Source organism: Salvia splendens, chromosome 21 (assembly GCF_004379255.2).
Source record: "Salvia splendens isolate huo1 chromosome 21, SspV2, whole genome shotgun sequence".
NCBI classification, from domain to species: Eukaryota; Viridiplantae; Streptophyta; class Magnoliopsida; order Lamiales; family Lamiaceae; genus Salvia; species Salvia splendens.
The window spans coordinates 27,513,778-27,536,616 of NC_056052.1; the positions used below are offsets into that span (position 1 = coordinate 27,513,778).

Consider the following 22,839-nt stretch of genomic DNA (forward strand, 5'->3'; position numbering starts at 1 on the left):
GTCATCTTCTGTGCCTCTCATTTCTCATCTGTTGTGCTTTCTCATGAACAATTTACTCGAACTACTGCTATGCAAGACTTTCCTTTTCTTTTTCTAGTAATTTCTAATTTCTTATGATTATTGTTTTGAGTGTATGGAAACAATGTATGAGTGTGTAGTTAGGATCCAGCTGCTTCCATTCTTCCACTTAAACCTACCATATTGCACACTAGATTCCTTGTAACTCCCTTTAATTATTAGTGTTAATTGCATGTAATATCACAAAATTCTCCCATGTCTTTTAGACAAGTTTTAAAAATTCTCAATTGTCCCATGTGACCAAATTTGCTTTATTTTATTTTTTATGTTTTTAGTTTCTTAGGTTCAAAGCGGCGTCTAGTCATCCATGTCATCACATTATTTGCCCTAAAAAAGTTACTGTGAGACAATTGAAAATTCTTAAAACTTCGTGATTTGTAATTTCAAATTTTGAAATGTGTGAGAAATTATAATTTGATCAAATTTTGATTGGAAATTAATCTATTATAGGTTGAATTTGTGTCTTGATACAAGTGACGTATACGCCTCGCTAGAAGTACACAATAAGGCCAAAAGTGAACAGCATGATTGGATGCAAAGTTCATGCCTGTTTCAGATGATTTTCAAAAAATCATAATGATTTCTCCTCGTTGCATTGCAGCAAAAAAGACAATTCCGTCGCCTTGGTGGTTCCACACTCCGGCCCGACATCATGTGAGAAGGTTCATTCAAGGTACGCAGTAGCTCGTTAAGGGGAGGCCTTAACCCACTGGCTGCCAGAAGCCCATCTCCCAAGGCCTGGCGGCTCCACACTCCGGCCCGACATCATGTGAGGGGGTTCAATCAGGGTACGCAGTAGCCTGTTAAGGAGGAGGCCTTAACCCACTGGCTGCCAGAAGCCCATCTCCCAAGGCCTCACACTTGTGCCTGAGAGATGGAAGCAACTACACGACCGCAGTGGGATTCGAACTCAGACTCATTGCAGCAAGATATGCCCCTCCGTTGCCAACTGCAACAAGATCTGCCCCTCCATTGCCAACTGCGCCACGCCATGCGGGCTAATGATTTCTCCTCAGCTAATATGAATCAATACCAAGTTACTAACAGAATACAATAAACATGACGTCATTTTGATTGACTATCCAATGAAATTGACATGTAATGCCTTCAGGAATCATAGGAAAATTGTACTCTAGTTTTAAAACAAGAGCATATAAAGATAATTGGCTCAAATAATTTTCAACCACTCATTTAACAACAATGCCAAATACAAACAATATACTGAAGCAAATAAAATCATCTAAAAACCAACAAACAAGAAATATATGTGTGACAAAATACAAATAAGAAATACAGCATGTCTCTTTATCAACATGGTGATCCATCCCTTTTCACTGCCACTCAATCATATTGCCTTGCTTCTGCAAAGCCAAAGCATTCGATGCATCAACCCAACGAAACAGCCCATCCAATCATGCCTCTCAGCGCCTGAAAATCCCTCAACACATTTTCCTGTCTCTCAGGATGTTACGTTTCTCTTCTCTTCGAGTATGGAGCCTTCTTTGAGTGCAATTTGTGCCTCGTTCTCCCTCCCTAGAGCTAAAAGAGCAGCAGCCTGCAAATACGAAGCTATATGCCAAACAGGAGATATAACTTGTGCTTGCACTGCATCATTGAGGGCCTCCTGTGGCACATCACTCATGAGATATGACAAACTTCGGCGAGCATAAACAGTTGGGGAGACCATTGTTCCAACCTTAATAAACTGCATAAATGACACAGGAATAGGAGATATGACGCTTCATACACCAATTGGGGGATGCTAAAATGCCACACACATATATAAAAGATTTCCAAAGGGAGATGCAAGTTCTTACCTGCGTGAAACAATCAATGGCAACCCTAAAATCTTTATGCCAGAAAGCCACATCACCCTTTTTCTTTGAGTTCAATGTATCCTGCATTTGATTTGTCCACATCTGGAACGAAAGCTGCACACATGGAATATAGTTAGTTACGTTTAGGAGTCCAGAATGCTGGTTGCCAGTTGAGAAGGGAAATGTAAAATGAACAGAAATTCAGAAAAATAATGTTATATGCCAATCAGCAAACTTCGATTCTCATGATCTGCTACACAAATTATGCAACCATAAAATGTACTATGGAATTTCATAATTACAAGAAACTCTTTAACATTTGTTTATGGTTTCAAATTCCATCTTCTCAACGATCTAGTAGTAATATATACGTTTTATTAAATAGTTGAGAGAATACACAAAACAATAATGACGATTGAGATCTACAATTACAACAATCAGGAAAACATGTTGCAGCTTCCCCTCCATCAAACAGGATGGAGGCAGGTAGTTAAAAGTTCTCTCGCTAGGTTCAGGCAGGAGTGTGTGTAGAGAAAGTATTCAGGCTTTCTTGGGATTTTCACCAGAGTGCTTGTGCATCAATTATACGAGGTACAAGATGAAAAAGTGATGAAACTTGTAAATTTGTAAATTCCTGTTAAATTATCAAGAAGCAAACCTCAGTTGCTGCTCCCTCATCATCTTTGTAACTAAGTTTTTCCAATATCTCATGAATGGCAGTTAAATCCATTCTTAAGCATGCTTCGCCAAGGGGTGTCAAAGACACTACCTCTCCACCTTGAGGAATACCCATTAATACATGAGAAGGAACCTGCAGACGAAGTGAACATTAGAACCTGTAACTTCCATGCATATAAGCAAATAAAATAAACACATGAGTCAAGTACTGCAATAATAGGAATTTGAGACTCGTCCATTTCTATCCCACAATAAATATATACAATGATGAGACCATATAAACATGCTTGCATGAGTTGCTGCCTAAGAAGCACATAGCAATTATTCAGCACATGATCAACGTCTCTAATATCGCCCATCCCAGTTTTTTTGAGGAAAAATGCCAGAAATGTCTCCAAGAAACCACCAAAGTTAAATTCTTTCATTGAGAAACATTTTCGTGGTTACATTAACCAAATGATATTTTAAGAGAAAGTGTTGTACAACTATGTCCTGTACATGTCTTATTTCAATTACAATGAATGAAAAGATTTTATGATATCTTGTAGAAATTAACCAACCTCAGTTTCCTTCTGAAGAGGAATCAATGCAGCAACTACTGATTTTGGATTTGGTCTCTCACGGGGTTCATATTGTAAGCATCTTGAAGCCAGGCGGACTAACTCTGTTCCATCATCATTAGAAAATTGACCTTCCAAACAAGAATCCGTTAACATCTGAAGATTCCGATCCTTAATCAAATCAAGGGCCTGCACCAGTTATATAAAATAATAATGTCAACATGACTGAAAAACATAATCACAAGCTACTGAGAACTAAGAAATACAGTTATAATTAATGATGAATTATATTACAATCAAATTAATGGACAGCTTGGTGTACAGCCCATCAAATGACTTGCGTTCCATTTACATAAATGGCAGAAAGGGCTTCCTAGGGTGAAACTGACATTGTGAATTCTTATGTTTCACCTGGCAATGTTTCCCTCACAATCCAAAATGCCAATTCTGGAATAAACTTTCTGGGACTATTAATGTACTAGGTACATAAGTGGTTCTTAAAGTAGTATAAATTTTTCAAACCCTGATAGGACATTTTTAACTATAACCATTCAGCAGGTGATTGTGTGCAATTTGAGGACGATATTGCACATACAAGATGACATGGTCCTGACTCCTGAGCTCAAATGTGACAACCAGAACTTTCTTTTCCAAAAACTAGATTACTAGAAAATGTCTCATAGAGTGATTTCGAAAAATAGTACCAGATTATGTCATTATGCCATTTCAAAACAGTCAGCACAAAACACTTACATGACTTGGTGGGATGTGTTTTCCACTTAGAAGGTCAAGCAAAAGTGTTCCAAAGCTGTAAATTACACTTTCTGGGGTAACTCTTCCTAACAAAAACAGAAGGTCAGTGCTCGTCAGTTACAAATCCTAAAATGCAAAAGTGTCAGTTCAGATAACATAGACAAGAGCAAAAGTGTTCCAAAGTTGTAAATTACACTTTCAGCGCATAAATCTTTTGGAAACAAAATAACAGTATCAGTATGGTGGTGAATGCAGTAGACTGAGTAACAAAAGTTTCAAGATGTATTATAATATAATCCAAAGTTTTAGAGCAATATGCATGATAAACAATAATTTATAAATATCCCCCATTATTTAAATAGAAAGGCTACAGTTTCTATTCCAGCTAAGATTTCAAAACAGTTTCTATTCCAGATAAGATTTCAAAACAGTTTCTATTCCAGATAAGATTCAAAATGTTGTCCAAAAAAAGCCATAGGGGGGCATAATCTACCAAAAACCGATGTTGTGGATCTCTATTATCATTATTTTTCTCTCAAGCATATCACATGTTCAGGACATGGAACTATGATGGACTTATTAGGCATTAGCTAATCCCCAGGTCTGCAATATTGTGGTGTTGCATGCTTATATTGCATTGTACACTCATTTACATCTATGATTGGTCACACAAAAACTATCATGCTATCCAAAATGTCAGGGATGAAGAGTACTACTGTGATGGGTGATGACTTATTCTGTCAAGAATTCCATCTACTAACTCTATAAGACCCAGCATGTCGACCAGTATTGACCTACAGCCACATAGTACTAAGTAATAACCCAAATGCAGACTTCCTGAACAAAAAATTTACTTATTCATGCTACATAGCTTCAAAAGTTCAAATAATCTATGATACAATCATAACAGGCAGTAAACTAATTGACCTTTATTTCCGAATTGCGAGCACAATCCACAGTTTAGACATGAGCACATTCCTGTGGGCAAGCTAAATGGTATCTTCTAGAAATTCCTAAATTATTGCTACAAACCATTATAGGTAACGGTAGTTCATTCTAGATGAGATATTATACCAGTCCTTAGGTACTCTGGTGGAGTAAATGCCAAGTTTGTACTGTAGCTTTTCCCATCTCTACTATTCTTCATCAATCCAAAGCATGACAATCTGGGATTCCCATCCTATAAGATACAAAACAACCCAATAGGAAGAAACACTATCAAAATGCAGACAACTGAGAAGTAAAAGAAAATAACAAATGCTAACTTGGAGCTTACGTAATCAAAGACAATTCTGTAGGCATTTAGATCATGATAAAGTGCCCGACCCTTGCTCGTGCAATATTCTAAAGCTTGAGCAATATATAAAGCAACTCTTAATCGCATTGCCCACTTCATAGGTTGTGTTTCCCCTGAGTTCACATAAAATTATTGAATAATGATAGAACAAAGAACTGAATACATATCTGAATTGAGATCACATCGTTCACAACTTAAAGCACATTTGATCCAATAAACTCGATTATACATCAAAACTAGCCAACCAGACTGTCTTTAGCATTACATATATCGAAAAGTAATTACCAGCAGAATATGCCAGGTAAGCCCTTACACTCTTATCTAGTTATCTTATCTAACGACCGGCCCCCCAATAACTGCACTAAGTTGGGCATAACAGAAGCATTTCAAGTCTTTAACATCAATCAAAATGTACTTACAGTGAAACAGATGTTTTGCAAGAGTTTCATTGGGCATAAATTCAGCAACCAGTAACCTCTCATCACCTTCACAGCAGCAGCCAAGCAAATTAGCCAATCTGTAGTTCCGCAGTTGGCCAACTGCTCTTGCTTCTTCCTGAAGTGTATAAAGTAATGTTCATTTGAAGTGATCAACCAAGTGATAGTCCAACCAATCAAAATATAAGAAAATTGCAGAAACTGTAGCAATCCATATCTAATTCCATGTATCTCTAGGAAATCAAAGAATAGATCCTAACAAAATCTAGGCGCAGTATAACATATCACTGAAACAAGTTAAGTACACAAAAGAGCATCATGAAAAGGATCTCCATTAAGATGGAGTCCACTCTCACCATGAACTGACGCGCATCAGGCCAAGCAGACCTATTAAACCGTTTGACGGCTATCCGCCTCTGATTATCCAATTTCCCCTTATAAACCACATTTGGAGCTTTCTCCCCATGTTCAGAAACTATGTTCTCTACTGCAAACCCAGATGTAGCCGTCCTAAGTTGTTCAATAGAAAATTCACGAAATGTAGGTAAATCACCAATTTCACTTTTCTCCTCGTTCTCTGCATCATCATCACAAACTTAAGTTGGTGTTTGAGAATCAATAAAAAGTACTAATAGAGAGTTATTTGGGCAAACCAGCATTATTGGCTTCATGAATAGGTCCATTATGCTCTGAACTAAAACAACACAAGATCAGCTTTGAACAGCGACAACCCATCCCAATGCAACAAATAAAACTAAATACAAACAGATAAGGAATTTCAATCTTCCACTATGCAAAAACTACAACTCCGTTCCTCAAAGGCTATGACTCCACACGTCCACTATGCATTTACGTAACACTTGATACAAGTGCCCAAGCGCCAATGCTGATTTAGTGTCCTCAGTTAACAAACCTGCAAACATAAAGAATTACGAATAAAAAAACGCACCTTCTTAATACAATTAACTACAGATTTCGATTGCACAATAAGTCAGAATTGTCAGAAGTCAATTGCATTATTGCATGCATTTGAACAGATGCAGCATATTGGCATGCCAGAAGTTGCCTGTAAAAGGACAACTGTAAAGAAGTCATACAAACGTCGAATGTTTAGAAAGTAAACTTGAGTCTTACTGAAGTCTTGCAAGTAAAAGAACAAACATTCAACTAGTTCTATTCCAAATAAGTTGAATCTCATTACTATTCACAAATACTATAAATGTAAGTTAATTGGACAAGTTGAATCTCAAGAAAGTTACTTTTAGCAAATCTTGGTCAACTCGAGGCATCAAATTCAACATTTCCTGAATCCAAAAATCCCTACTTTAGCGCAAAGCAGCTCCTCTTTAAGCTGTTTCAGCTCAGTAATTCACCTAAGAAAAGTAAATACACTATGCCATCAAAGTCAATGTCACAAAACCCTTATCCCGAGACAAAATCAACGAAGGCCCATTATCAGGAAATCAAAGATTAAACAAAGAGAAAACACATCATCCACAAAAATCTGAATAAAACCCCATAATTGAAGCAGGAAAAAGGAAGAACCTAAAAAGAGGTTTCTTGATTTAGTCAAAGCAGCAGAAGCGAAAGTAGTTGATGCTAAATTTGTGTATGCATTTGTTTTTGCATATGCATGTGTAGGTGAGGTGAGGCTCAAAAAGGGAGATCGGAGAGAGAAAATGATTCGGAGAAGATGTAGAGACAGGTGAACATTAATGATAGATATACAATAGATACAGATGTGTGCGTGTGGTGTGTGTAGATCTATTTAGGACGTCAGGTGCGATTTTTTATTACAATTTCCACCGACATAATATTCATTATTGCCATTCTGTGTTCCTTTTTCTAATTAAGGAGTAGTATTTTTTTATTCTCACCATATATTAATATAGGAGTATATAATTGCAATATCACCTTTCTACAAAATATTTATATTCTTATATATCAATATAAATATAATATAACATAATATGGATATAATAGAATTGTGACTTTGAAATACTATGATTTTCAAGGCTACAGTGGATAACAAAATGTTTTAGAAAATTTGTAATTCATTTAAAATATGATATTCAAGATTTAATGGATATAAAAAATGTTTTAGAATTTTTAGTAATTAATTAACTATGCTCGATCGTAGTTATGCAAGTTACGTTTAATAAATCATGCATTGTATGTAGTTCTTAGTTATGATACAAAGTTACCTAAAATGTTTTTTTTACCAGTAATAATCTGACAACTTTTTAAATATAATATTTAAATTAACCTAATGATAGTATTTTTCATAACTGTCAGTATATTAGTAGCACTAAAATTAAAACTAAATACGTAATGAGAATTCGGCCCACTATTATAAAGGACAACATTACTTTTACAGATCCACTATGAATTTCAATTAGGACCAAATATTTTAAGAACCAAATATCACCCAAAAAAGGTCCAGCAGATAATTAGGCACAGCCCAATTATTTTAATCTTACGTAACAAGTACTGATGTACTCTATATTGCAATGATATTTAATTTATGCATGCATCGATTAAATTATTGTGCATTTTTTTATGATGTGATTTCCAGAGGTCAATTTGTATCATTTGATTCACATTCTTCTTCAATTTTCATAGTATTTGATAAAGTAATAATTTCACTTTATTGCTAAGATTTTGGATCTGAACTTACAATATAATTTTCTAATTCAACTTATAATGATGTATTCATGTTTGAATGGGTCTTGTTAATCGACATAGTCTCGACCCTTTACCTTGTTTGTCTGACTTTCGAAAAGCAAAGTGATTATGACATTAAATTAATCAAGAAAGTGTTGACTCGTTTCACTCCTCCAGTTTCTTCACCAATACGCGTAATTTAGGGAACACTTACCCTCGAGAAAATTATTGAAAAAAATCATTAATTACCAATTATAGTTTTCTTTTATTTTTAATTATAAAATGTTTGTGACATAATAGTACTAATGTTAAAAAGTTGGTGAATTTATTACGGTGATAATATTGGTCAAATTGGATGTTATGTGGGTCCTGAGCCGGTCAAAACGAGTTTTAAATGGGTTAGGATGTTTTTGGGTTTTAATGGCATTAATTTAGTACTCCCTACCTAAAACAATGCACATGTTAAAAAAAGTCTTATTACCATTATAGGAGAATATTCTTTAGGCCATTTGCAATGGGGCCGATCAATTAAGCCTATAATTGGCTCCCCCCATCGGCCCCCCGTTATGGAAGAGGGGCCGACCATCCACCTTTCCACCATCACCCCAAAGAGTCGTTGTTTCGGCTTTGGCCAATCCCATAGGGTCTTTGATCGGCCATCCATTATTGAGCATCGATTTTTATTATTTTTATTTTTTTAACTCTCAATATATACCTCCATAACCCATTATTCACATTCATCACCAATAGTCTCACTATATACTTCTTATTTACCATTTTATTGCATTTTATTTGAGTGAAACAATTAAAATTGAAATATACTAATATTGATGATGTGAAAACGAAATGGAAAGTGGGATAGGCCATTTCGTTGCTGAGAAATAGACCATAAAAATAAATGGAATAAAATGCTGATCTGAAAATAATAAAAAAAAAGTCAGGGCTATAGCGAGCTCTCTTGAACTTATAGTTTGACATGTAGTTCAAACTTCTTAATGGAAGTAGTAGTAATATTTAAAGCATTTGAGATATAAAGGTGATGAATTTATCTAGGATCTAAGAAGTAAAAAATGACTTCTGTTTTTAATCTAATCCAGATTTAATTCACCACAAATTAGTCAAAACGAGTTGACTCAAATATAATTTTCGGACGAAAAAACCCCTTGTTATATAATTTTAAATCAAAATATAGTAGAGTGAGAAATTAAATTATAAACTAAATCATGCATGCAGTGAGATTACTACTCGCTAATTTAGTACTACTCCCTTATTCAAAAATAAGCAATTCGTATTGTCATCCCAATATAAGTATCGCAATTAATTTTTTGGCAAAAATTAACCATTATAATCTCATTTATTTTATTTTATCCGTATTTAATTCATTTTATACCTATCTATTTTATTATATCTCTTGTAACTACTTAATTCAATACCCACTTAATGCATTAAATATCAATTTATAAAATTTTCATGTTCAAATAAAATATTTCATGAACTATCTCATAGAATGTTAGTACTCCGTAAAATCGTTGATCTAATTAAAAAAATTTCCCCCAAAAACCACCGTACGAAATGGCCTGAATTCTATGGTCAAAGTTCGAACAGCTGTGATGAAGAAATCTGTTCAAAGACTTGAGGAAGTAAAAAGAAATTATTGAATATACACTTGAGAGCCAACTTATGTTTCATCTGATCAGGCCATCTGCAACGCTGTCTCTTATACGTCTTTTAACCGTCTCATCCCTTAACTATTCATGGCCCCACTATACTTTTCACTCAATCTCTTAACTAAGAGACAGAGCCTGCAACCCTCCATCTCTTAACCATCTCATCCCTTAACTATTCATTCAATTTCATTTTTATTTCCAACAAATTCAATTAATAAAAACACACTTCATTAAATAAAATAAAATTACAACTTAAATTTCTTAAAAAATAAAAAAAACCATAATTAAAAATCCTAAAAAATGAAAAATACATAATTTAATTTCTTCCGCTCACTCTCTCTACCGGTTGCCAAATTTTTTCCAAATGTGCTCCATTAGATCATCTTGGAGTTGGGCGTGGGCGGTAGAATCACGTGTCCTTGCCCGAATAGACAACCGATCTTGCAAAGACGGATGCACTCCACTGCGAGGTGGACTACTTGCGGTAGAGCTTCTGAGGGTTTCAGGGTCGAACCAATTTCCCGCCTCAGGTCCTTCGTCGGCGACAATCATATTGCGCAAGATTATGCACGTATACATGATGTCGACCATACTCTCCATGAACCACGTACGAGCCGGGACTTTGATAATGTTGAACCAACCCCCAGGTCCTTCTGAGGGTTTCAGGGTCGAACCAATTCCCCGCCTCAGGTCCTTCGTCGGCGACAATCATGTTGTGCAAGATTATGCACGTATACATGATGTCGACCATACTCTCCATGAACCACGTACGAGCCGGGGCTTTGATAATGTTGAAGCGCGCTTTGAGAACCCTGAACGCCCTCTCCACATCATTGCGAGCAGCCTCATGCTTCTGCGCAAAAAAGAGCCTGTTTTTCGTTCACCGGCCTGTTGAACGTCTTCACGAAGGTTGGCCACTTCGGGTAGATGCCGTCGGCTAGATAGTACCCCATTTTATACCGCCGGTTGTTAGCGATGAAGTTGATGGGCAGCGCTTTACCGTCCAAAACTTCGGCGAAGAGGTCGGATTGGTTGAGCACGTTGACGTCGTTGTTCGATCCGGGGACCCCGAAGTACGCATGCCAAATCCATAGCCGGTAGTCGGCAACGGCCTCGAGTATAACGGTGGGGTGGGTGCCTTTGTGGCCGCTCGTGTATGACCCCCTCCACGCCATAGGGCAATTCTTCCATTGCCAATGCATGCAATCGACGCTGCCAAGCATCCCGGGGAATCCGTGCACTTCTTCGTGAAGGTGGAGCAGAAACTGACAATCTGTCGTGCTTGGCTTCCGGAGAAATTCGTCGGTGAAGGCTGCCCAGACGCCTTTGCAGAATTGCATCAAACACATTCTCCCAGTGCTTTCTCCAATGTGGAGGTATTCGTCGAACAAATCCGCCGTTTGTCTAGTAGCAAGCTGACGGATTGCTGCAGTACATTTCTGCAGCGTCGTGTGGCTGAGACGGCCAACGGCGTCGAACCCTTCTTGGAAGAACTCTTCCCGGGATGCTAATGTATTTGCGATGTGGAGAAATAGCGGTTTCCGCATGCGGAAACGGTGACGGAAGTAGGTATCTCCCCATACCGGGTTATCACAGAAGTAGTCACGTACTAACCTTGCGGCGGCTTCCTCCCGGTTACGATGGATGTAAGTCCGGGATCTTCTTTGGGGCGGCGCGACTTCCTCCGCTTCCCTACGTCGATCTTCTTCAAGTGATTCTTCCATTATTCGACGCATTTGCTCAAATGGATCAATGAATGACTTAAATTTGGGAGAAGAATAAAATAGATGATTTGAGATGAAAATTGGAGTGGAAAGAGAGATGATTTGAGATGAATAGATGTGTGTTTGTGTGTGTGAAAGATGAGTATTTATAGAATAAAAAAAATTAAAAATGGCCGTTGAACGGTAATATGCCCGTTTATTATTATTATTATTATTATTATTATTATTATTATTATTATTATTAAATTCACTTTTTTTTAAAAAAATTGATTTATTGCGTCAGCGTGACGACGCTCACTCGCGGGCCGGCGAGTGGGCGTCACGCGTGGCTCCAGCGCGCGCCACGTCGCGCAGGCGCGTGGCGAGCTGGGGACAAGACTGGACGCTGCAACGCGTTCCACGCCCGTCTCGTCTCGGAGAGACGAGATAAGGGACACCCGCGAGACGCATTGCGGGTGCCCTTAGGACATCTAGGTATGTAGGTGCACCCAACTGTACTCCAATGGAGTGTGAAGCCCCCTTCAATCCCTTTGAATTTCATCGATTTTTTATTCAATTCTACACAACAAAAAAGGGTGAGAGTCCATAGTCCCTTTTAATTCAAAAGCTCAAAATTTTCTATTCATGTTCACTTTTGTCTTTTACCCTCCCTCCTCTTTCCCAAAACTTCTCTGCGCCTCTATCTTCTTCTCTTGCCCTTTCCCTTTCTTGCACATTCTAAATCTAGGGTTTCATTTATTGTTGTCTCCTCTTCTTTTATCAGTGGGGAATTCTGAGCTAAGTCATTTGAGTAGCTGGTGGACAGGGGATTTTCTCCACAATTTTCAGAATGAGCTTAGATGTGTGTTCTAGGCAGTCCATTTGTTTCAAATTTCAGTCTTTTGAGTTCCCTTTTCTTTCCATTACTGCAATTTTGTAGGTTGAGCCTAGTGTAATTTCTGCTGGTTTGGTCCGTGACGACATTTTTTAGGTTTTATGTTACAATTATGTGTTGTAGTGCATGTTCCTCATTTGCAGTTAGGGTTTTGTGTTATTTCGTCGGTTTCAGATTTGTGGAGTTTGTATATTACGAGTGGGATTTTGAATAATTTAGTTTGAATTTTGCTCATGGATGGGAGAGAAGGGATGGCATTACAAGGGTCTGCACCATACTACCTTCATAGAGGGGGAATTGGTGGATCTGGTGGTTCAGGGCCTGGCCATGCTGTTCATGGCGGTGGCGCCTCCCCTGCCCCGCAGCCTGGTGTAATGCACTCCTCCCCTGCTTTCAAGAATCTTGCAAACTCAAGCATTCAGATGCAGCCCAATGCAGGGAGTGCTGGTGCTTCTGCGAGCAGTTCATCATTCCATGTTGAGAACCCATCTCAGAATTTCTCTCGCGGCAGAAGCATCATGGTTGCTTTGCCAGGTGGCGAGCCCGTGCAGAAGAAGAAGAGAGGTAGGCCGAGGAAGTATGCCCCGGATGGAGCTAACACGGGCTTAGGATTATCCCCTATGTCTGCACCTAAGCCTTCTTCCTCTTTGGTGGTCAGCCCTGCGGAAAAGGCAAGACGAGGCCGGCCTCCTGGCAGTGGATGGAAGCAGAAGCTTGCTCCCCTTGGTAATTTCTTGTTCTAGTTGATTACTTGTTCTATGGACTATAGTTCTTTTCACATTTCCTTTTTTTATTGCAATCTATACTGAGATTAATGGTGTCATGTGGTTAGAAAGAGATGAAAAAACAGATACTATAGATTCAAGATTTAGGTTGTATTCCATGATTTTTTTGCAGTGTTACTTTCACTACCCAATTTAGATTCTTATCTGTGATCTACTAAAAGTGGCCGTAATAGATGTACTGATCTCATGATCATGGTGCTTCATTCTTCACTATTTTTGCATTTCCAAAAATGCTATATATTTTTGATGATGCATTGATTACTACCCTGACTCCACGAGAAAACGTTGCTCCACTTTTGCCGGGATATCAATGTGAATTGTTGGTTGTACCCGGCAGTATAAATTGTACTTATACTCCCAGTAATCTAGATGGTATCTTGTTGAGCTTAAGATTTTTCTTTGATTAGGTGAATGGATGAACAACTCAGCTGGATTAGCCTTTACACCTCATGTCTTGCATGTCGGCGTCGGTGAGGTATATTTCATCTCGAGTTACTGTAATCATTTCTGTTCTGGCCATTAACGAACTACGCTTTTGAGTTTCTGAACATCTTATGTTGTCTATCATATTAAGTATGTTGCAAGAGAAGTACTATTGATTGCTCTTCCTAGCAGGATGTTGCAGAGAAAATTCTGGCATTTGCACAACAGAGGCCAAGAGCTCTATGCATTATGTCTGCAAACGGATCAGTTTCTGCAGTTACACTCCGCCAACCTACAACTTCTAATAGCACTGTTACTTATGAGGTTTTGAAGCATCTGTTCATTTTTTACATAGAGTAATCTTGGCTAAAGAGATATCCACATCTAAATTGCTTTCCTTATGGTGTTATTGTTGGCGATGAATGACAGATATCTCTAAATTCTTTTACCTACTAATGCTCTTAAAGTATCATATTTGATGGTTAGCAGTTCAAAGTTTACTACATCAGCGGTTCTTTAATAGCTGAATGATGTTACACCAATTTGTGTCCAATGAGAACTGATAGTTTTTCCTTCTGTTCAAACTTCAGCCTATGAAAAATATCATCGTTTTGCATGATTTATTTTTTTGCTGATTAACTATACATGTTTTGTTAAATGTTGTATACGATTCACAAGAGCCAATTGTATAAGCAACTGATTCAATAAACGTGCTCTGAGGATCACGCACTTAAAAAAGTTAGCTTTTGAACTCTAAACATTACCCATCTAATTGTTTCTTCTTGCAGAAAATTGTTATAATCTAAGCTATTATGATAATTGACTCACTCCATCTGGCCTGATAGATATTGACCTGAATACGTTTCGAAATATCTTTGTTTGTCTTTCCTCGGTCATCTTCATGAGCTTTTCTCAAAATTACTGTTTTTCCAGCTCACGCAAGATCTTTGCTCTAGCTTTGTCTGCAAGAAGCTAATTTGGCTTGTCCTTTTTGTCAGGGCCGTTTCGAGATACTTTGCTTATCAGGGTCCTACTTGGTTGCTGAAAACGGAGGTCCTCGCAATCGTACTGGTGGAATAAGCATATCAGTCTGCAGTCCCGACGGGCACATCATTGGGGGCGCGATAGGTGGTAGACTCGTGGCAACAAACCCAGTACAGGTATAGTCCATGCAGTTCGTCCACTAGAAAATTTGTAACTCCTTTCTGCTATAAGCCCTAAGTTAACTTGTCGAGAATCGTCTGTGCAGGTTGTTGCATGCAGTTTCGTTTATGGTGGTACTAAGCTAAAGGGCAAGGTTGAGCCAGCTGCTGAAGATGAAAAACATCTGCCTGAGAAACCTGCAGAAAAGTCGTTGACCCCAATAACTGCTGCTGCTACTCAAAGCTATACACCTAACACTGGAACAACAAGTATTTGGCCGCCAGTTGCTCGGGCGGAAGTAAAAAATCCCCAGACAGATATTGACCTGATGCGCGGATGAGAGGGACAGCAATAAGCACATGTAAGTTTTTTTGTATACTATATGTGTTGTTGTAAATGAAGCGCGTCAGGCAGCTAGTTTCGTGCTAACAAGTTCATCCTTGTAGTATTATCTTTGGGATTTAGTAGAATTATGGATGGAGAATTTTGAAGTGAGAAAAAGAGAAAGGGTGGATTGACATTTTTATAGGTTGTGTTGTTTTTCCTAGTAAAATTGGCGGGGTTTGTTTCTTGTTGTGGCCATTGTTGTAGCTATAAACCTAACTTGAATTGTAGAACCTTTTGACAGCCTTGGAATTCCAGCTTGGCATTGCACCTCTAACACTGTGTTTTGTTGAGTTTGCATATTACTTGCTGTAAATAATCTGCCTTTGGATTAAATTTGTGCTCTAATTGTTTTAGGATATTTTGTGGTTTAGAAGAAAATCCAATATATTGGAATGATAATTACTCACTTGTATTAGATAATCTAAGGGCAAAACCCTCAAATTTATTTTATACAGCAGTAGTACTATTTCTTAAAGAAACTCAAATGCAAGAAGTTTTATATTCATGTAATGCTTTATTCAAGTCTCGAACTTTGGTATAAATTCCATGTTCTTTGTTATAAACATTTTCTGAATGAATTATAGTTTAATTAATGATATTTTTTGGGATAATCAAGTTCTGTCCAACCTTGACATTTTCAGTTAAAAATCTCTAATTATGGTAAAGGTCCTATTTACATCTATTTGTTTGTTAGCAACATTTTCTTTGAAACACAGTAAGTCGAGAATTGAGATATGAAATACTATGATTAATCCCAAAATTGCACCTCAATTAAACTAATATATGTAACAATTCAACAAGTTAACTTATCATTCCGTCTTCAAATTATGTTAAGCACGAGCACGACATAAATCAAATTTTTGCAAAATTGCGATTTTTGTTATTTACTTTTTCAAATGGAGTATATGAATTATCCTATTCGAAATGATCAATTTTCATAAGATCTACTCGACACTTATTCATGCAGTCCAAGAAATCCTTCTTTGATAAAAGTAGAGCATGTTAAACATCTTACAAATGATATACATATTGAAAATGTTGAAGCTTTTTTCAGACAACATCACAGATGAAAACTCAAAGGATACAGGTAGCGTTCTTAGTCGCACCATTTATTCTAGCGACCCCGTCCATGTACTTGGACGAGAAATTCGGAATATGGATAGGAGCATAGCGACCAACAACATGTCCATCTTTGTCCCCAAACAAGCCGACTTCAAGTACTTGTATATCGAGGCAGCATTGGAACCGTTCACTTCCACCTTCATCGATACAAAAGAATGATTTCAGTCCACTGAAAGAACAGTCGAGTGGTACAAACGAATATCATGTGATCAACAGTCTCCGAGCAGGGATGCATATAATCGCGCAGAGGAGCAACACTAATAATATATGAGAAGTGAAAAAGAATCCGATTATACCTTCAACAATGAAATCATGGATCGATTGAGGTTGGTTCGATTGGATAGCCATTTGGTTCCGCTGTTTAAACTAAATTTACAGTTCCGTAAACGAAGATTGAAGATAATTACAATGGTGAAGTGAACCATATATAGACTTTTTGGGGATGAAAAAAATAGACAAAGATGATTTATATAAACAGAATTTTCACAAATCATTCAATCTGGTAGCTCTTTCGAGAAGACTATTTACGGATATCGAAAAAGCATCTTGAAATTTGACAAATTTGGAATCGAAATCGCCATAAACCAATCCAGGCAAGAGCTCATACACGATATATCTCCTCATATTCTCTCTCTCCTTGGCCGAAATCTTCATCAGCCTATCCACCACATTCACATTCTTATTCCTGACCTCTTCCTTATCGATGAACACTGAATACTTCCCCCAATCTTCCGGCAGATGCCACGGATGCTGATAGTATGCCGCCATCGGATCAAACAGAACAGGAATGCAACCGGAGATGAGCTCTTAAAGATGGTGATCGAGAGAGATATTTGAAGATTGATAAGGCATTTTGGATATGGAAGTAGAAGTAGAGATGTATTTCTGTAAATGTTTCTTGTGCGTTCAAATGTTCATTACCCTAGTATTTATAGGGTGAATGAGAACATTCTAGTACATCACTAAATGTAGTTGGTACTCTATAAAACATAGGAACTCTACACTACTTAGGAACTCTCCATAATGAAGGTGGGCGGCATATTAATGTCATCTTCTTTTCCAACATGAGCGAATCAAACACCGATTTCCTCGTGGGGCTGTCTCCCGTGGGCTGCAAGCAGAACTCAGCCGCCGTGAACAGCCCGAGGAGAGGAGTCGTTTTTTAGGAGAGAAGAGTTGGGCTGAGCGATTATTGAGCTTCAGATGATACGCAGAGGTGGACAATGTCGGCGGAGAGGATGGTGGTGGAAGAAGACCAAATGTAGATGAAAGCTAGCATGAAAATGGCTGCTGGCACCTTCACCATAATCTTTTCAAAGAAACCTAGCTCATTAGCCTCTGATTTTCTCTGCTTCTTCTTCCTAGACACAGAAACAGCCATTTTTGATAGTTGGTGGAATCACTATACTTTCTTTCTTCTTCTTTTTTCCTGTGTGGGACGCACCAGAAATGTGGATGGATAGATGGAAGCACGTCGTTGACTATTATGAACACGAACAATTGACTAGATACAACATATCGGATTTCAACTTATGTTTACATTGTAGGAGTATTTGTACTTTGCTGGGGGGACTAAATGCACCTAACCATTTATTATAAAAAGATGCTCTGCGTGGCACTTAATTACATAATTGTGCACAAATAATCAATTTGCATGAGAATGTAGCTAAATACTATATACTACTCTATAAGATCCATTTTAAGATTTCATTATTAGCTTCAAGTAATGAAAAGATTAGGCACAATCTTGCATAAATATCGAAATTTGAACATTCAAAGCAACGAGGAAGTAGCTGAATAACAAAAGTAAATCCTATTCTGGCTGGCATAGTCATCTAACTACATTGTTTATTGTATTGGTCGTTTGAACCAAGTTTAGACATTTTATGCTCACCAAGTCCGGGTTGCGACTCGTAGGAAACGTGTCAAACTCCTCATCAAGCTCGTCCGGGTGCACTGCCTCTGCCTGCGAGAGCTTTGTGTTCATGTGGGGCAGATACCTCGGCCGGTATCTGAAGTTCCATATCCCTATCAGAAACATGTAGAGGAAAACAGTTGGCAGGATCGGCTCAGGGAATGAAACAAGCATGAGATACAACACATGGACAAGCACTGTTGTCACAGGGTTCTTCCACATGCATGTCTCCGGACCATCTCCCGACAGCGAATAGCCCGTTGAAGACGGACATCAGGCGGAAGAAGTTCGCCTTGCTCCTCCGCATGCTCCATAGGTGAGTCCACATCGGACATATACTCCACTACCTCCCTTCTCAGGGGTGGCTCCGCCCGGCCTAGCCTCGTTGCCACTATGTTGACAGCCTGGTGCCTCAACATGTCCAGCTGATCAACATCCACAAGAACTGGCTTTTCTAAGTTGAACCAACGAGAGTGAATGATGCGATCATCAGCACGCTTCTCGACCATATTCAACGGGATGATATGATCTCATCTTTTCCGGGAGCCACCCTATCCTCGACCGTGAGAACTAGATCGTCTTCGAAAGGCTCAGCAGCTACAAAAAACAGATCTTCATTCCACACAGGGTTGAAATTCCGAGCCTGAGTTGGCTTCGTTCTCATGACCTGGCTTCCTATGTGTGCCTTTACATAAACATCAGGGAACCGGCTCCTCTCCGTTGGCACTAAGTCCTGGGCTTCAACGACATTAACACGAACATACCACAAGCGTGGTGCGTGATAGACTTTGGAGCGTATAAGAGCTGATGCAGCAGCTGAGCTGTCAATGGGCGTAGCTGCATCAGAGTGCCATGCATCTGGGAAGGCCTCATCCGCTTGAGTGCCGATCCAGACTGCAAGCATCAGCTCACCCTTTATCTTCTCGCCCTTCTTGTCTTCAAGACGGTACCACTCTGGAGCCAAGGGACTATCGGGTGGAACTCGCAATGGGACTTCATTAAGGTCAAACCGGACCAAACCAACAAATCATCTTTCAAGAGATCTTTATCCTTAACAACTTCTAGCACAGATGCTTGCATCCTTTCCCTTGAGAAAGCAAAAACTACATTCCAAAGAGGATGTTGTTGTTTCTCGATGTGCCTAGTGATTCCTTTATAGTTTCCGATCCTCACCTCCACGAAGGGATCTAGGCTTCCAGTGTCGTCCATGGCAGGAAGCTCACGTGCCTTCACAACTCTAACAAACAGAAAATGCATTTTCTCAACAAGATCATAGGTGCCTACGGCTGCCCTGTCAGTTCGGATAACCTTTCCCCCGACAACCCTTCCCCCGCCAAGGAAAGGGCTCGTCTCCTTCAGAGCAAAATCAACGGGTTGTCTTGATGATACCGAGTGCATGTGTACAAGCTTCGGAGGCATTGGTTCAGGAGCCTTCATCTCATCACCCATGTACTTTGTAACATGATGAGGCTCTCCGGTTAGAGAGGTCTGCTCTTCAGTGTCAACGTGTTTTGGGATACTGTGGAACGTATGCCTTGCCGCCTCATGCTTCGCATGATGATGGCCCGAGCTTGATATCGGTCTGTGACCTGATTCTGACAACAAATGGGATTCCTCAGCCATGGAAACAGGGGCAGATGACTTTATTGATGGATCGTCCGAGATGTAAACCTTGAGCCCGAGCTCTCCCCTAACACGTGAGAAAATACCATGCTTCTCCAGAGGGTAATGCAAGACAACTGCATCAGGGTAGGGCACAAAGGAAGTCCCATTGATGGTAACCTTTCCGATGAAGGTTCTAGACTGGATGCCTCTGACATTGTTATAGACGTAAGCATCAAGAACCAGAGAGTGGAGGATGGCAGGATCGGATATGTTGAAGTAGAAAGTCTCATTCCACACGGGGCTAAGATCTTTCTCTTTGGTTGTGGACCGGTATCTCTGGCCATCAAAGCAAAGTTCAACGAAAGCACTAGAAGAACCCTGCCCGTATTTGGGCAAAAGGTTATGAGCACTCACAACATCTACCCCGAGCTTTAGGTTTCCAACAGTCATCGTGCTGCTTACCGAGCTATCAAGAACTACTGCAGAGAAATGGTTTTTAGGAACCTGAAATAGAAATGAACTGATATGTGAAATTGGATGCAGAAATGAACTTCAGTAATGGAAATAACAACCTAAGCTAGTCAGAAACTTGAATTAATTCACAATACAAATCAGTAGCTGAAACGGAATGGATTAATTTAAAAATCTTATCCTTCTTTCCTTTTCTTGAGAGGAATAACACTACTAATCTTAATCTAGAAGAAGTCATACATGAAAGTGAAGCATAAAGAATCTACACAGAATTCACTATGAGTTTTACTGCAAATAACACAACACATATCAAGTAACACAGTCCATTTTTATTTGATCACCACAGTCACACCAAAAGACCAAAAATAAAAGAAAAAGAAAAAGCATCATAAGCAAGAACTATTGAAGAGACATCAAACACTTATCTTTCCACTTTTCAAGCAGATCAAGCCAAATAAAGTGTAATAAATAATAATCTGGACATAATAATGAATTGCAGAAATGAACTTCAGTAATGGTTTCACTAGTAAAGCCGAATTTTCACTTTTCATTTTGCCAATATTTGTTTCTTTAATATAATCCTTTTATTTGAATTTAATTCTAGATAGATAATACTTAATATGATAAGCCAATCGAACTACATCTAAAATAGAGAAAAATATATATTTTTAAATATATCACTCTATCAAAGAAATTTACCGTATGTAACTTCACTGAAGAAAATATAATACTGGAGAAACAGTTTTTTAATTTAGCTCTCTAACATTTGAATTGACCAACTCATACACAGTTTTAATATTCCCTCAATTCCCTCGTAATTAAAGCGAAACTTTTTGCTATGCAGTTTAAGAAGGAAGGTTGATGTGTTCAATAAATAGATAAAAAAGTAAGAGAGAAGAAAAAATAGAAAGAATAAAGTAAAAAGTGATAAAGTAGAGAGAATAAAGTAAGAGAGAGGAAAATAAGAAAGAGAAAAATGTTACTCCCTCCGTCCCCAAAGAATATGCACTTTGGGTTCAACACAAATTTTAATGTAAAATTGGTAAAGTCAGAGAAAAGTAAAGAGAAAAAATAATTAAAGTATTGTTAGTGGAGAATGAGTCACACCGTGAGAAAAGACTTTCCAAAATTTAAAAAGTGCATATTCTTGTGGGACGAGCTAAGGAAAGAATGCATATTCTTATGGGAATAAGGGAGTATGTTACCTATGGAAATGACTCTACCTGAGTTTTAGTTTGGAAATCAGGTTTACAATTTTTGCCTAAGAACTTAAGCTGGTTTTGGGTCTGACATGTCTTTGGGCCGGATTTTTATTTGCTATTTTGGAGTAAGCCCATCTGTTTGCTATCTCCCCATTTTTTTGAAATATCAGTTCATTTATTTAAACAAGCCAATTAAAATCATTTATATAAATTGGGGCAATTTAACAAAATTAATAAAAATCCATTTTTGTGATCCACAATCGGCTTATGGCTAAATACGATTGACTAATTATTGTATATAAATAAAACCACTGATCGGGCGATGCTCTCAGCTTCAATAGGCTGTTACCTAACTAGGTGAGTTTTGGGTGCATAGAGACACCCGGACGCTGAGCTGAGTGATGGCCTCTGACTCGCCATCACTCAGCCGAGTGGTCCCTCTGGAATTCGGCACGGCATTGACTTTTAGCAACGTCTTCAAGTTTCGATTCTATTTGAGTTTCACAACTTCCTTTTTGGTTATATCTTAATCGAGTGTGGCTAGGCGTTGCTGCATCCGCCTTTCCATAGTTCATGTAACCAAGTCTTTCAACGAATCTGGACCTTTACTATATATACGTCAAATGGTAATTTAAAAAAAAATACTCCGTTTATAATAATTTTCTTGATTTCATACTGTTAGTCAATATTAATAATACTCACTTTCAAAGTAGCAAATTGAATCGATTTGCCTTTTCGAATATCGTGGGCGTACACGATACAAGGTCCAATCCTACTTAGTAGTGTCACATTTCATTGCTTTAGAAATGTGTGCATTATGAAAGGGAAAAAAAAAGAGAAAATTGTCTCGTCCACGTAATTCTCTTGATTTATTTGTATTGTCATTGTAGTACTAATTAGATCCATGGACACTAACATAGGTGAGCCTCATAAAGTAGTACAAAGGGATCAAATCATTGTCTTGAATATGAATGGGAGCTTATCAATTCCCACTAAAATAAAGAAGCCTTCTTTTAGGCATTTAAATAAATCCCTTCTATTAGCAACTAATTGCGTCGTTTGCTTCAACTATTTTTGTGACGTTTCCATTTTGATTTCAGTATCACAATACTTTGTCGGTCATGTAAAGATGAGTGTTTCACTGTTTTGACATATCTAAACACTTTTAGCTAAGTACTACTATATGGATTTTGCCACAACTAAGATAGCCTTCTTCATTTTTTATAGGCAAAATTTT

General features: G+C 38.3%; 2 protein-coding genes and 1 pseudogene across 4 annotated transcripts; 1 reads left to right on the forward strand and 2 right to left on the reverse strand.

The window, feature by feature from the left end:
• Nucleotides 1-1,232: 1,232 nt before the first annotated feature.
• On the reverse strand, nucleotides 1,233-7,379 carry LOC121785503 (serine/threonine-protein kinase BSK7-like). Of its 2 annotated transcripts, XM_042183955.1 has the most exons (12): nucleotides 7,166-7,379; nucleotides 6,880-6,993; nucleotides 6,274-6,533; nucleotides 5,977-6,197; nucleotides 5,603-5,738; nucleotides 5,163-5,296; nucleotides 4,961-5,066; nucleotides 3,887-3,972; nucleotides 3,134-3,322; nucleotides 2,554-2,706; nucleotides 1,896-2,009; nucleotides 1,233-1,783 (listed from the first exon to the last, which is right to left on the reverse strand). In XM_042183955.1, exons 3-12 carry the CDS (start codon nucleotides 6,353-6,355, stop codon nucleotides 1,538-1,540), a joined length of 1,467 nt encoding a protein of 488 aa, XP_042039889.1. In that variant the 5' UTR covers nucleotides 6,356-6,533; nucleotides 6,880-6,993; nucleotides 7,166-7,379; the 3' UTR covers nucleotides 1,233-1,537. The 2 variants fall into 2 exon arrangements, with proteins under 2 accessions (XP_042039889.1, XP_042039888.1); XM_042183954.1 differs by lacking the exon at nucleotides 6,880-6,993.
• A 4,864-nt stretch (nucleotides 7,380-12,243) lies between these two features.
• On the forward strand, nucleotides 12,244-15,561 carry LOC121785472 (AT-hook motif nuclear-localized protein 5-like). 2 transcript variants are annotated; one of them, XM_042183917.1, is made up of 5 exons: nucleotides 12,244-13,275; nucleotides 13,742-13,809; nucleotides 13,950-14,033; nucleotides 14,756-14,917; nucleotides 15,007-15,561. In XM_042183917.1, exons 1-5 carry the CDS (start codon nucleotides 12,783-12,785, stop codon nucleotides 15,238-15,240), a joined length of 1,041 nt encoding a protein of 346 aa, XP_042039851.1. In that variant the 5' UTR covers nucleotides 12,244-12,782; the 3' UTR covers nucleotides 15,241-15,561. The 2 variants fall into 2 exon arrangements, with proteins under 2 accessions (XP_042039851.1, XP_042039850.1); XM_042183916.1 differs by having other exon boundaries at nucleotides 12,247-13,275; nucleotides 13,950-14,081.
• Nucleotides 15,562-18,144: 2,583 nt separating this feature from the next.
• Nucleotides 18,145-20,834, reverse strand: LOC121783534 (annotated as a pseudogene).
• Between the last annotated feature and the right edge of the window lie 2,005 nt (nucleotides 20,835-22,839).